A 16,221-nucleotide genomic window follows, 5' to 3' on the forward strand; every position below is an offset into this window, starting at 1 on the left:
TCTAGAGGAACGATATCACGGTGACCTGACCTGCTCAGATTAATAACAGCTCTGAAAGCCTGTTTATGGCAGAAGAATACAGTCACAGTCACCTTTACCCCCCCTGAGTCTTAGCTCTCAGGAACAGCAACAACAGAGGAAAAGCACATTTTGCTGCTCTCAGAAAACAAAGTGCTCTTGGAAAGACCTTGAAGGGATTTATAGTCACAGTGAGGACTGAATGTGTGCTTGTTTTTCTGTCTGTGGGTTTAAAAACAAAAGGACGCCGTGGATCCATCCTTCTGTTTTTATGACAACACACACATTAGGATGTGATTAGAGTTCAGCCGAGGAGGCGGCGTTAATAATCGAATATATTTAAGAAGCGTAAGTGATGCTTGTTTGTATGCTTCAGCATCGTTAGGGAACACAGCAGCCAATTACTGGCATGACAATGAATTTAAAGGCAGAGTCGTTGCTGTTTGTCGTCTGTCGAATGTTTTGGGAAACTGGATATAAAGGTTGGAGCTCAGTCGGAGTTAAAATCCAATCATAATCAATAAGGAGGCAGGAGGCCGAGTCTAGACGTTAGTTACAGCACAAGAAGACCAGACAGTGTCCTTAATAAAAGAGGCGACACATCAAGATTTTATTTGTTTACCAGAAACAAGAAGCAGAGCACAAAACCCAGTGAAGGAGAGAAAATGACTTTTACTTTATTTTATTACATAACTGAACACTGACATGCTAACTACATACTTAATGTTGCTACGCGTGTCAAGTTTTCAGTTCTCTGACAGATTTGACACTCGAGTCTTTCTACATTTTGAAACAGTGGTCCTAGTTTAAGAAATTATGATAATGAAAAATGTAAGACCAGACTGTTATTTCATTCGGACATAGACTATAGTTGGATGCTCAGCTTATATACTTGGAGGAAGGAAGTTATGAGGAGGATTTTAGTGAATGTTCAATTTCATCACATCCAACAGAAGTGAAACATTGAGTAGAAGCAGCTTTATGCCTCTAACAGCACTTTAATAACATCAACATCTACCACAGCAGATGAACATGACTCAATAAGATGCTGTAAGGAAACAGTTACTGGAAGCTTTACTGCAAATTCAAACAATGACATATTCACAGGAATTATTAGGGACCGAGCCCAAAAGGAGGACACTGTTGTAGGACACTGTTGTTCTTCGTGTGTTTGTGTGTTTCTTTGTTTCTTTCTTTATTATTACGCCACTTAAACCCTTAATTTGACCCCCTAAACATGCTCAAAAACTCACCAAATTTGGCACGCATATCAGGTCTGGTAAAGAATTTGATAAAATGTAAAAATTAACCCCAAAGTGCCAAAATGTGCTCTCTAGCCACCTATGTAACTAAAATGGCCGCCATGGCCCGTAGGAATGTTGTAGAGAGATCAAACCAAAACTCAATTATTCGTCTCATCAAGACCTACAAATCATACACTGACACCCCTGACCTAAATCCAACAGGAAGTCCGCAATTAGCCTTTCAAAATAAGACTTTGCCCCAATTTTGGACCCTGAACAAACGCTATCTCCTCCAAGGGCATTAATGGTATCGGCTTCAAACTTAAATAGATGACTTATGACACTGTGCTGAAAAAAAGTTGTTAAAAACTTTGAAATAACTTGAACGGTTTGGATTTTATAAGCCCTGAAAGCCCCTTGCAGTGCCACATCACACCTTACAATGTAAACCATTGGGGAGGCAATCTATGAGCATGAACTTTGTGTCAAACAGAGGCTTCTGATGTCTAAACTATAAGTCTGACCACTTTCAAACCTGTATCAATGGATTCGCCACGAAATTTCATTTTTAATGTAAGTTTCGGCCAAAGTCATGGGATTTATGAGGAGATTTCACAAGAAGTGTACTCTAAAATCCTCCTCTCCAACTGCTCCTGGTGATGTCACTCCCTCAGTGCTGTGAAACATTCCGCAATACACACTCATTATAAAATCACAGGAGGAGCAAGAAAAGACTTTAAAACTCACACTCTAATATCTCAAAAACAATAAAAGATAGAAAAAACATGTAAATTCAAGATTTGTAGGTCAAAGTCTGGTGACTCATTTAAAGTTCAAATGAAGTTTGTATCTAAAACTATGTGGAAGCAGTAAATGTTCAAAAAGATGTGGGTTCACTCACACTCTCCATTCAAATATATGAGTATTTTTCTGTGTCCAGCTGCAGTTACTTATTGTCTCTACACACCTGACAGTACACACGTCAATCAAACTTTCAAAATAAAAGCACACCACACTTGTAAGAAATATCCCTCATTTTTAAAAAGCAAAATGATCTGATCCCGACGGGCCAGAGTGCGAGGTCCCGACCAACGCTGCTTGCAGCTTTAATTAAACATGTTTTTTTTTTTTGCTCTAATAAATATATTATAGTGAAGAAACACAGAAAAGATTAATGAGAGACATATTATAGTAACATATTTGATTACAGGATGAGGTCATCATTTCTTTCACCTCTTAGATGTAAACTGCTCCGACATGGTCACATATTCTGTAATAATCCTGTAAATCACACTAACTTGTCTTTTCTTCCTCCCTCAGATGTGCCTCCACTGGCTGACTCAGTGTTTCTGGAACTATCTGGACTGGACAGAAATCTGCCAGTACGTCTCCACCTGCGTGCTGATGGGTCCCGACTACCAGGTTTACATCTGTGTGGCTGTTCTCAAACATCTGCAGCCAAACATCCTGCAGCGCACTCAGTCCCAGGAGCTGCAGGTCTTCCTCAAGGTGAGACGCTGTAGAGCACAAACACAAACCAGAACCAAACCAAGAGACACAACTTCCTGTCAGACGCGACCTCTTGTATCAGCTGTATGTTCTGAACTGTGGCCATAAACAGACTCTCAGGTATTAATGCAGCTTCAGCCTTCAGATCTGTGTATGTCAAATAAGATATTATGAATAATAGCATTGAATATATACAGTAGGACTGTTTCATTATCAATGAATCTGCTGATTATTTTATTTATTAATTGAATAGTTAATAAACAGGAAAAGTTTAAGATGTTTGATTCACAAACGTATGAAAAGCAGAAAAGTAGAAAATCCTCACGATGGAGACGTAGAAACTACAAATTAGTCCATTAATCGATGAGTTGATAGACATGAAAATAATCAGAAACTATTGATAATCGATTAATCTTTTAAGTGAAAGTGTCTGATTTGATGTTTCCAGGTTGTTAAATGTGAGGATTTGTTGCTTTTCTTGATCTTAAATGACAGTAATCTGAATATATATTTAGTTTATTGGAGAAAACAAGATATTTAATGTACTTCAGGACATTTTTCACTGGTTTTGAATAATCAATTAATCAGAAAATACATTTTCAGATTAATTGATAATGAAAATAATAAATAATACTTGCAGCCTTAGAAACCATTAATCAATTCTCAAAATAGTTTCTATTTCAGTTTCTGTTGATTGTCTGAGTGATTAAATTTGATTGGTCATTTAAAGGTGTTTAAACCATAGACTGTATAAAAATATGGACGTCGTTACCGTGACGACACTCGTTGGTTTCTGAAGAGCAGTTTTGAAGCTCAAAGTGAGCCGCTCCGGCCGTCGCCATCTTGGCAGTACGTGACGCTGCCTAACTCCCAGCCAATCAAAAATGGGCAAAGAGGCGGGCCGAACGGCTGAAATGAGCCACCTAGCGGCTGGCGGACCTGTCACTCAAAGCAGCCATGTCCTTCATTATGCAGAACTTTACAGCTTAATAAAACTTAAACGGGTGAGTTATAAAAACATTCACCCCCCGTACAGTTGTCATGAAAGAGGAAATTAGCTACAGAGACCAAAACCGTTTTTTGTACCAGACTGTAAACATGTTTATTTCTGCTGTAAAGTTGGACATTTTAACATGGGGGTCTATGGGGATTGACTCAAGTGGTCGTTCAAGGAACTGCAGTTTTTGGCTTCATTTTACAGCCCTGGAGGTTGCTGCTTGGTTTAAACACCAACCACTGGATGTTCCACAAATCTAACTGTTGACTTAAGAGCCCAAAAAATCAATCAATCAATATCTCAATACCATGGCCTCAGTTTACCACTTGATATTATTTTATTTTCTTATCCTGAACCTCATCCTCAGTTGAGTTTTTTGTTTTAAGCTTTTTATTACATGCGGCAGAGAATTATATAATTATATTTCTGTCAGTGGAATAATTTATTTAATGTTTGGATGTCGGGCTGCTGCTTTGAAATATAGATATATTGAGATATGAGCAGATTGAAAAGGTTAGAACAACACATAACAACATATAAGACAGATCATACAAACAATAAGAACGGTTGGATATTTACTAACAGCTGATTGGCTGCAGGATGATAATAAAGCGTCAGAACCAGATGTGATCGTCGCTCTTCTCTGGATGAGTTCACTGAATATTAGAAGACGAGTCCCAACGTTCCCAGTGGATAATTAAACAGCTGATGATGAAGTTTTAATCTCTCTTGAGTGTAAACAATAATAAACAATAGACACTGTTCATCAGAAGGAGATGTATGACGGGTGGAGGTTAAAATTAATTGATAAAAAATGGAGGTGAATTAAAAAATAGAGCAATAAATTATCAGGTGATTTGATTAAAGCGGCCAAGTTTCATCATTTTCTCATCTTACATTCATCATTTAAATCATAAAACTACAATTTATCATTTAATGAAACCTCAGTGATGACGTGTATGTGAATTATGAAATAGAGTGATAGATTGTCTATTGATTGATAAACCTGATCAACATTTTATTTGAATCGGTGTTGCTCTGATAATCAGCTGATCTGTGTTTCATCATTTATCCTGCTGACTGACTGACTGATGAGTTTTTTATCTCTCAGCCACGACTTCCTCTGAGACTCGCGGCTCCCATCTATGAATAGACGACATCAAAGTTTAATTATTTACAATTTCAGCTCTAAAGCAACTAAACTTAGCAACTAAAAAGTAAGGAAATGTGGCACCTCCTCCTCATTCTGGTCACAAACTGCTGTTGGGACGGCATCCCATTCTTCAACCAGCATTTGTCGCCAGGCTGTTGTGGCTGTGTATGGTTCTTCCACACGCTACTGAGGCTCCTGTTTGTTAAATGAATAAATTGTTAAATTGCCAATACGTCTTGTTTCTTCAAACTTCCAATCATCCAATCCACCAAACACCAAACTAGAGTCAACAGCAGAATAAGCTGTTTGGCATCGGCAGAGAAGATTTGGCAAATTTTTCATGGGTGCAACCCGCATACTCAGCTCTGCTGCTCATCCCATTAATACATGTTCCTTACAAATGTGGCACCATTTAAAAGGGAAATAAACAGGCTTTCCAACGGTATAAGATTTATTACCAAGAAGCATCGTTACAACAAAGAAATAATCTACCAAACACTAATTTCCTCACTTTTTGTTACTTTTTGTGCTAAGTTTATATAAGAGTCAAAATTCCCCGTAAAACAAACTCAACTCATCACAGTCTCACACTTTTCAACACATTAATGTCCTTGAAACAGTATTTTTACAGAGCTGCTTTCTAAAGTTACCAGTTTGCAGAGTGTGAAATATGTTTGTCCTTCAGACACGTTTGATTGGCAGCTGAATCGACCAATAGAAGGTCGTAAAGTGTTTCTACGGTTCAGCCTGTGTTTAGTCTCACTGGTGAAGTTTCTGTCTGGATTTAAACCCTTTAATTTATTAATTAATTATCATTTTAATTGATACGTTTGTCAGTTGATACATACACGTGTTCGGCTCTCAAGAAACAATAATCAATCAGCTCGTTATGAACTGCTGCACTAGTGACTGATGAAGGAAACACGACTGTTTGAAATCAAACAGGCTTTAAATGAATCAAATCAACCTGATAATTTATCTATTATTATACGAACACACACAAACTTCTCTGAAACTCAGATATACTGCAGACGTAGAGACGAACACCAGCTGGAGGGAGACGGACACAAAACCACAACAGAGAAACAGAACTCTGTGTTTGTGTGTCTATATTTCTATATCTATATCTGCTTTGATGCTTTATAAAAAAGCTCTATAAGCTTTATAAAAACACCCTCACTGCTGTTTTAGAAATTAAGAATGAAAAATAAAATTCTCTTGAAGGTATAAATATGAATATTCCTGGAACAATAAGCCGTCTCCTGCTCACATTTTCCATCCAGCGTTCATTCATGATTAATAAAAACCTCCACAGAACCTCCCACTCGGAGACGTTTCAGTGAACAGAAAGTTAACGTTTCATTGAAAGAAGAATCTCTGCTAGATGTGCACGAGCAACATTTAACTGCGGCGTCGTGAGTGAGACGTGAAGCGCTCCTCTTCCTCGTCGTTGTTCTCGTCATCATCACTCATTAAGCGTTTCAATCGGTGTCGTCTGTGAGCTGATAGCTCTGGTGTTACATAGCCATCAGCCCGCCGCTGAAAGTTTCTGTGAATAAAAAATCAGTTACGGAGGCTTTATCTGAGGAAGCTCTTCTAATGAGCTGTAGCATCAAATACTGCTGCATGACACACACTGAGAGTGTGTGTGTGTGTGTCTGTTTGTGTGTTTGTGTGTGTGTGTGTGTGTGTGTGTGTGTGAGACAGTCTTACACAATCTTTGTCCTGAGTTGAACTGTTTAAAGTTTTAAGATGTGTCGGTTTGCGTCCGACGGCCTTTTCTCTCCTCCTCTCCTCTGTGGGAACAATGTGATGGAAGCATTTTACCCAGAAAGTTGTGGTATTAGAAGACACACACACACACACACACACACACACACACACACACACACACACACACACACACACACACTTCCACCCCTGTACTCTTATCCTGTCTCATTGGGGGGTGTATCTATATTTCATCTAAATTAAAATTTGAAAAGGCAAATGACTTGTTACAATCCTTCAGAGTCTGTCTGGAGCTTGAAGTAGTGAAGTTATATATGTGTGTGTGTGTGTGTGTGTGTGTGTGTGCGTGTGTGTGTGTGTGTGTGTATGTGTGTGTGTCTGCTGACGTGATGCTGCAGGAAACCACAAACCAAACTAAATCTCCAGTCGTTTGTCACCAGACGGACGGACGGCTGCTGCTCCGTCTGCAGGTTGTTTGATTCCACGCTCAGACTTTCCGGCTCGCTCACATTATTATTCGTTAATTTCCAGAAACAATCGTTAGCGGTGCTCGTATAGTGATTCCTACTGTAGCTTCTCACCAGATAACTGATCAGACACATTAAACAGTAACTTATGGGCCACCCTGTTATATTCTAAATGGCTGCAGATGTTTTGTATTTACTACCGTGTGTGTTCGTTCACAGAAGCATGAAGTATGCAGTTACCATGAAGTCAGCGGTCGTGCACCGGTGCACGCTGACGTGTCTACTGTAAATCACAGGCAGTCAAACCTTTTTGTTAAAGCTGCACATACGGTTTTTACATAAAGGTGTGAAGTCTGTAGGAACAGTTGTCACGGTGAGAGCAGGCAGGAAGAGACGCTTCACTGAGTTCAGTGTCAGAAGAAAAGATTCAAAACAGCATTTACATAAAGTTCACAGAGAGACACGATGAAGGTCCACACACACAGGAGAGGAGGAGGAGGAGGAGGAGAGGGGAGGGGAGAGGGGAGGGGAGGGGAGAGGGGGAGAGGAGAGAAGAGGGGGGAGGAGGAGGAGGAGGAGAGGAGAGGGGACAGAGGAGGAGAGAGGAGGAGGAGGAGAGGGGGAGAGGGGAGAGAGGAGAGGAGAGGAGAGAGGGGAGGAAGAGGAGGAGAGGGGAGGAGAGGAGCAGAGGAGAGGAGCCTCCTTGAGGAGCTTAGGAGGAGGAACCACTGGTGTATCCTACCTGGAAGTTTCTTACCAGATGGCAACACCCCTTTGATCCAGTGTGTTTATTGATTGGTTATTGATCAGTCAGCTGATCTGCTGGGACAGTAAACTGTTGTTGTGAAACTTCACCAGCAGCAGCTGTTCATATTTATTCAGAAAATAAAAATGAATGAATCACTTTATTATACAATTTATAATATATAATAATAATAATGTTAATAACAATATATAATATATAATAATAATAACATGCTGCTGCACAGCTGAGTCTCTGTTCTCATCTTTAAGTAATTAATGAGTTTAAACTGCTGTAGATCAATAATCATCTTCCAGATATCAATAAGTAGAAATGATTAACTAACAGTGTCAAGTGTTAATTAATGCTACATGAATTTTAAGTTAAAACTGTATCAACTGTTATTCTACTTTATAATTTCTCCATATTGATGTTGTTATTGATGTGCATCATCAGTAGTTGTCGTGTGTCTCTCGTCCTCGCTGGGAGGAGCTGAGACGTGAGCGAGGCGGCGAGGAGACGCGTCAGCATGACGAGAGACTGCAGACGACTGAGGAGCAGGAAGTCGTAACCAAACATTCAACTACACACATTCAACCAGCATGGCGGCGTCACTTAGTGGGAGGAAGTCGGTCAGCATCTGTATGATGAGCTCAGAGCTGCAACCATCAGTCGATTAATTGATTAGTCGTCGTGTATCTTTAACATTCTCTGGTTCCAGCTTCTCACGTGTGGAAATGTTTTGGTTTCTATGACAGTGAGTCGGTCGCCATTTTTCACCATTTTATAGACCAAACTAAGGCTGCAACTATACAACGATCACTTTAATTATCATATGATACAAGCAAAGCTCAAACACAGGAAACATACTGCCTCATATGGTGATGAGTGACATCTGGTCGGATGCAGTTCAGCTCATATGGACTTGATGAATCACAGGATATGATGTCGACATGCTGAACATCAACTGATACTTTCACAAGTTCAGAGCTTTAAATCAGCTGCACATCAAAAAAACAGTAAATTTATTAACTTAAACTTCATCATTGATGTTGTTTGTAGATGATATCAGGTAGAAATCCAGTTATTTATTAATCTCCAGCCAGAAACAGATGAAGTGAATCAGCCTGATGTACTAATAAACTACTTAATGATTCCAGATGTGTTTCTGTTAGTTTCACCTTGTGTGTAAATCCAGACTCATTTGTCATGTGAGGACAAGCTGAAGAAAAGGTAGAAACGTCTGGTAATTAATGCATTAATTATCTTAGCTAATGGTCTCAGAAGTGCTAACGGTTAATATATCGTGACGATGACGCGTGTCACCTGTTCAACATGAAAATATTCAAACTGAACAATCAGCACAAAGTATATTTTGTGTTAAACTTATAGATCCACATTAGTCAAACCCTGATTCCTACACACACACACACACACACACACACACACACACACACTATAACACACACACACACTATAACACACACACTGTTTTTTTTTCATCCTCCTTAATTCTCCCGGAGAAAATAACAAACCAAAAATACTCTCCCAAGTGATTTCCACTGCTTATCTCTCCTCTCCTTCACGGGTTTAACTGTGTCAGCAGCTGCTTCCTGGTGTGATAAATGAACCAACGGGCAAAACAACTTTAGTTTTGATGATTCTTCAGGATTAATCTCCACTGGAATAAAGATTCTGACAGTCCTGCTTCTACATGAGGAAACTTTTCATCCTCACTGTAGTGAACGGGACTCCCACACTAACGAAATATGGATTCAATAGATGTAGAGTTATGTGTCTGCTGCTTTATTAACATCACTATATCATATTAGTCTAGATTGTGATCTCTAATTCATAAAAACATATACGATTCTTCTCTTATAAAGTGTGTTTCATTACTGGAATAATAACTGGACCAGTGTCCTCCATCACACTGGAAACTCATTTCTTGCAGACGTTACTTGCTCCCCTCTGAACGCTCGCTGCTCTCTTTAAACAATAAAAACCTCTCGCTCCGTTTGCTCTTAATCTATAGTTTTTCTTGCACTTTGCTCCTCTGTGGGATTATTTTATCATCACAGAAATATCAGTTTATAAAAGGACAAAGAACTTTACGCTCAGTGTTGTTGGTTGTTGATCGTAGTTTCCTCCAGCAACGTTTACACGCGACAGGTTAGCATGGTTGTGTTGTCAGCAGGTCGACTGGAGTTGTTTAATTTGAATATTTTAGATACGTAAAAGGGTGAAACTATCCAGTATATTAGAGAGAGTGAAGCTGTACTCAGACATTGAGCTGATTTGAGCTAAATACTAATGTCAGCATGCTAACATGTTCACCATCTCAGTTTAGCATGTTAGCGTGTTAGCGTTGTCATAACAACTGGAACAAACACACAGATGCTTTCACCAAATTAGGATTTATTGTGATAAAGTAAATAAAGTAATAAACTACTGTGGCATCAGTAGTGTAAACATAATTAGTGCTAATATTTGCTAATTAGCACTAAAGTACAGCTGAGGCTGATGGGAATGTCATTGGTTTAGCAGCTATTTGTTCATAAACCAAAGTTTTGGACAATTTAAAATTAATTAAATTATGTAATTAATTAAAGTGGCTTATTATTAAATTAATTAAACTAAAATTTGGACCTGATGTTAGCACTTTCAGGTGGTTAAAGGATCACCAAAATCATTACAGTTCATCCTGAAGGGAACATGAATGTATGAAATTTCACTTAAAACCACAATATAACCTCATGGTGGCGCTAGAGGGACCATCAGAGGATCGCCAGTCATCTGAAGGCTTCATCAGCTGCGAACATTAATATCTGGACAAAGTTTTGTGCCGATCCGTCGACCAAATGTTGAGATATTATACAGGTTACGGAAAAATTCTGACCTGCTGTCACCAAAATCTTCAGGCTTCATCCTAAATTAACATAATTCTGTGTAGAAGAAATATATTTTTGATTCTCTCCTTTCCAGATGTGACCTCAGGTTTGTCTTGTCCTCCAGACTGGGAACCAGTAAGCTTAATGCCAGATAGGTGATGTTTATATTAATATGTGAAGGAGAACTAAACGATCAGGATGAGTCTTCAACCTTAAGTTGTTCTCCCAGTATTGACCGTGTTCTCACCGCAGCGTGTCCTTGTCAGTCTTATTCACCTACAGAAATAAAACTGTAATTAGATTGTCGTCCAAAAACCACAGTGAGACTGCTGACGAGCTGCAGACGTCATTGAACGATGATCATTTCTGTTTTAACGGCAGAAGGTGAAATGCCGGTCGTGTGCAGCGTCCTCAGGCTGCTAATCGATGACGCCACGTGCAACATAATGCAGAGCAGTCGCAGTAATTTACTCTGCGTTGCCCATGAGGTCTGCTGTTGTCGTGACAGATGTGTAGTGCAGCTCCGCCAGTAATTAAAGCAGCTGAAATTAAAACCCGACTGAACAAATGAGCCAAATAAAACGTTCTTTTGTCTCGGCTGATTCTTCTCTCTTAGACAGTTCAGATCAAGACTCGTCTGCTTAGGTGAACCCGGGCGATGAAGATGTTAGTGCGTGTTATAATAACCATGAAGTCCTATTTGTTTCTGCTTTTCCAACATGTAAAACCTCATTACCTCAACGCCAAGCCAGGATGTTGTTTTACTGGCACGGTGCGCCGGCGTTCTGTCCTGGGATTTAATTTGATTTCCTGTGACTTTGAAATAGATTGAATGTAAAGTATTTTAATGAAAAGGTTATATCGAATTATTCACACTTCACGTCCTAACTGAGTGAATGCTAATAAAGTGAGCCACCTTCTGCCCGAGAACCCAAACATCATCTTTCTACCTTCATTTCATAGGACACTTACTTCAGATTTAACTTTTGCTGCTTTATTTCTTTAAAAAAAAAAAAAAAGATGGAGGATGGAGATGGAGAATAATCTGCTCTTTCACAAGTACTGTAGAAACTTTAAATGGTCTGTTGTGCACTTTAAAGGGGGGGGCACTTGCAAGAGACAAAAAAGAAATTTGAAAGTCTGAAGGAAACTGAAGGAGGCCGACGTATCCTGACTTTAGTCCATAATGTGGGTAAAGCTACAAGAATTCTGGGTCCTACATTTCCCATAATGCCACATATAGCATTGTTTACCTGCCTGGTGCAGTAAAACACCAACATCTCTCTAAGTGGACGCCTCCAGTTCATAACGAAAGCTTTTTGTTATAAATTTATAGTCTCCAAACTTCAGCTGAGATAGCACTGATGACATCACTATGACATCATCAGGGTATCTAGGGTAACTAGATACCCTGAGGGGAGATTAAACAGCTGTTTGTGCAGTGCGACTTCAACGCAGCAGCTCGACTCTGTTAAACCAGCCTCAACTTTTACAACATGAAGCAACGTCGTCCAGCAGAGCGCCGCCGCGGCCGATCGAACATTCCTGGATGTGGATTGTGTTGTAATGAAAGATAACTCTGTTGAGTTGTACAATTGAGTCTGTGAGTGTTATAAATCTCTGTTCAGTGTTCTGGTTCCTGAGATGCTTTTAAACTAATAGATCTGTTACTCAGACTGGACGTCCTGGATTGTATTTCATGTCTCATAAGTACATGAAGCATCCTGAGTTACTATAACACAGAACGCCTGCTAAACTGACCTGTATGTTAAAATCGGTGCAGTGCCCCTTTAATTAGTGTTGATAATTACATCAATTCTTCCTGTTTCCTGCAGGAGGAGCCAATCCAGGACTTCAAAGTCAGCGACTACCTGGAGTTCATGGAGGGTCTGGAGAGCAGCTACAGGAGCGTCGTTCTCACTGACATGAAAACTGTCTGTAACCCTGCAGAGTAACAACATGTTCCACAAAGAAAGATCTTTAAATGGACTTTTGAACTTTTAAATGACAGTAACTTCATTACAGATATGTATTTAGTACCTTTATGTATCCTGAACTGAATGTTTCCTGCTGGTCAAACTGCTCAGTGAGCTCAAACCCGGCAGACGGAGATGAATCAGGACCTCGCCATCAGAATAAATACGACATTGATGGAAAACAGAAGTTTGGACACAAAATCACCAAATTACTCTGCAAGTATTCACATACGGTGTGTGTCATATAAACAGCAGAAAGAAACACTTAGAACAGACAAACATTCATTAACAGGCTTAAATGATGAAACTGGTGATATTCTATATTCTTCTTATTGTCAACAAATCCAATGAAAAAACCAGAACCTGATGAATATCTTGTTCTCCTGCACTATAGATCTACTAGAAACACATTAAAGAGCCACACTGCTGCTCTTCTGTTCCTTCATTATATCAACATGGACACTGAAGTTAATGTCCAGTCAGTCCAACACTCGTCCTGCTGCAGATACTCACTAAAGCACCCAATGACATAGCCATAAAAACATTTGAAGTTTTATTGAATGATGATACAATAAAACTTCAGACTGTAACGTTGACAGATTTCTGCTGTATTTGACTTGTTCGGACGCCTCCTCCTGACTCAAAAACTCGTCATTTAACAACCTCAAAGCTGCTGAAGAGGAAACAAAGGAGGGAACAGTGTGATCAGCGGTTAAAGGATTTGCAGATGATGAGAAAAATACAGAATATCATCAGAATATACTCGAGTGGAGTCTGTGAAAGATTACTGATCAAATAGTTTAACGTCATTTTTCTGCTCCTGTACAAAGTTGTACATTTACGTGACTGAACATGATGTGATCATGAACAGCTGTTGTTTAGATTTAGTAAATGTTTTAATTCTGTATTTATTTTTTCCTACAATGTAAATATGTGAAGATCTTTTTGTATTTGCTCAACAAGGTGTTCTTGTTCTAAGTATTAAAAGGAGCTTTCAGTCACTCGGTTGATGGATTTTGATTGACGTTACACTTTGTGTGATAAAATGTGTTTTTGTCCAGACAAATTAACAACCTTTTGAATATTCTGTCACCGTGATCTTTCTCAAGTATCACGTCCTCCGTCGGCCTGTAGAGTCCATCCGTCTCATGGCTACGACACACATCATTAATGCCGGGACATGAAACAATGCATCACAGCCTCCGGTGTTTGTGTACTTATGCAGGTCTTTGTATGAAAGATGCATGAGGAAGGTTGTATCATTGCGATAAACCCTCATTAGTAACCACATCCTTTTCCCCCTCTCTCCCCACGCCGCCGTCCTGTTGTCCCTCTTCAGAAACACTGAGGCCTGAATAATAAATGAGTCTGTCACATCCATCGCACAACAACAGTGTTCAGCAGGTGAATGTGCAGGAGAGAACAGCGAGAGGAACTGATCAAATGTTTATCCCGTAAAATACAGAACCTCACACCGAGCATGTTACTGCTGAGGGTTTAATATTTTAGTCACAGCGTACTCAACCTCAAATTGAACTTTAAAAAAGGTGAAACAAACAACATTCAGCCCCACTAGATGTCAGCAAACAACCATCTGCTATGCAAAGATATAGAGAAGTAAAGGCGTCCTGAGCAGAGAATGAAGTCACGACTCCCTCTGCATGTGAGCGTGCAGGTTAGTGCATGTGAGCGTGCATGTTAGTGCATGTGAGTCCCTCCATGTGCTCCCAGCATCCATTTTCAACATGGCGGCCGGTCCAGACAGCTAAACAGTACAATAAAGCATGTCTCTGAAAACATGTGAGGCAAAAGTAGGTGATACAGTAACAGAATCTTGATCCATATCTGATCAGCTCTGTCTAGTTTGACAGTTTCCACTTCCTTTTTTTTCCAACTTTATTGATGTCAGCAAACAACTATTTGCTATGTAAAGATATAGTGGAGTAAAGGCGTCCTGAGCAGAGAATGAAGTCACGACTCCCTTCAACCAGTGTTCTTTGTTTTGATAGCCGGTTCAGCCGCTCATGCATGTTCGTGCATGTTAGATAGATAGATAGATATTACTTTATTGATCCCTGAAGGGAAATTCAAATTGTCAAGAGCTCATCAAAATATAAAAAAAACTATCCAGTCAATTCAGGAGGAACTGAGCAGTCTTGTTGCTGTGGGGACGAAGGATCTCCTGAATCGCTCTGTTCTGCAGCACAATGAGAGGAGCCGACTGCTGCAGATACTCCTCTGTCGCTCCAGGAGGCTGTGGAGAGGGTGTCTGCTATTGTCCGTTATAGCTTTCAGTTTGTTCAATGTGCCTCTCTCCACCACAGATCTTAGCGGGTCCAATCTCCTGCCCAGCACTGAGCTCGCTCTTTTGACCAGCTCGTCTAATCGCTTGGTGTTTTTGTCTGTAAGGCTGCCTTCCCTGACCCCCACCGTGTGGTAGAACATGGTCATCATTTCCACACACACGTCAAAGGACCTCAGTGTCTGCAGGAAGAACAGAACCCTTCCTGTAGAGGGCGTCGGTGTTAGAGGACCAGTCCAGCTTGTCATCCACAAGGACCCCTAGATATTTGCAGGTGTGCACCACTTCAATGTCCACCCCACAGATTTTCACTGGCTCCAGAAGGGGCTTAGACCTGCAGAAATCCACCATCATTTCCTTTGTTTTTGAGGTGTTCAGTTGAAGGCGGTTTTTTCGACTCCAGTCACTGAAGGCTGTTATTAGATCCCTGTATTCAGATTCCTGTCCATTCCTGATGTTAGTGCATGTGATCCCTCCCTTTCCTCCCCGTGTCCATTTTCAACATGGCGGCCGGTCCACACAGCTAAACAGTACAATAAAACATGTCTCTGAAAACATTTGAGGCAAATATAGGCAATGCAGTCACAGAGTCTTGATCCATATCTGATCAGCTCTGTCTAGTTTGACACTTTCAGATTCCACTTCCTTTTTTTCCAACTTTATTGAGTAAACAACGTGCTTTTGCATTTGTTTTGGTCTGACATGTTGCTGCTCTAGTGTGACATCTAGTGGCTGAATGTTGTTTATTGCACCTTTAAAGCTGAATTAATCAGTTTTGGGGGTTTTAGGCTACATGGGGGCAGACTCATGAACAAGATAAACATCACACACATTTTTAACATATTGCTGCTAATTGTGTTAGCAAATGATTCCTGTTCACATATCCAACACACACATGCAGCAACATTAACATTCATTCAGAGTCTCTGGCTGCCTGATAAATAAGGGTCAGATCTTCTCTCTCTTTTAGCTCTGTTTTGCTGTACAACAACTCCTGAGGCAAATATCCTGCCTGAGGCCAACTTACGATGCTAAATACTCCACTATGTTCACCAGTAGTACAAAGTGGTGTACAGTGAGTCTAAAAGCAGTGACCTGCTGCAGCCTAGAAACACTCAACAAACACTAATACAATGAACCGAAGGATGCTGTAAATCTGAGCAGAGCTGTAGAGTGAGGTAGTAACTCTCT

The 16,221-nt window shown here is 40.1% G+C and overlaps 1 protein-coding gene across 4 annotated transcripts in view; it reads left to right on the top strand.

Annotated features, from left to right (window-relative positions):
- The window catches only part of tbc1d32 (TBC1 domain family, member 32), an 84,785-nt gene extending 71,056 nt beyond the window's left edge, over nucleotides 1-13,729 (top strand). For 2 of the 4 annotated variants that reach the window (XM_067571726.1, XM_067571724.1), the window contains exons 33-34: nucleotides 2,583-2,771; nucleotides 7,339-7,610. In XM_067571726.1, the coding sequence (XP_067427827.1) occupies nucleotides 2,583-2,771; nucleotides 7,339-7,461 (312 nt within the window). In that variant the 3' untranslated portion in view covers nucleotides 7,462-7,610. Of the gene's footprint in view, nucleotides 1-2,582; nucleotides 2,772-7,050; nucleotides 7,277-7,338; nucleotides 7,611-12,587 lie in introns of those variants that run through there. The other 2 variants (XM_067571727.1, XM_067571725.1) reach the window with 2 other exon arrangements.
- Nucleotides 13,730-16,221: the final 2,492 nt, after the last annotated feature.

The sequence above is a fragment of the Thunnus thynnus genome, chromosome 18 (assembly GCF_963924715.1).
Source record: "Thunnus thynnus chromosome 18, fThuThy2.1, whole genome shotgun sequence".
In the NCBI taxonomy this organism is placed as follows: domain Eukaryota; kingdom Metazoa; phylum Chordata; class Actinopteri; order Scombriformes; family Scombridae; genus Thunnus; species Thunnus thynnus.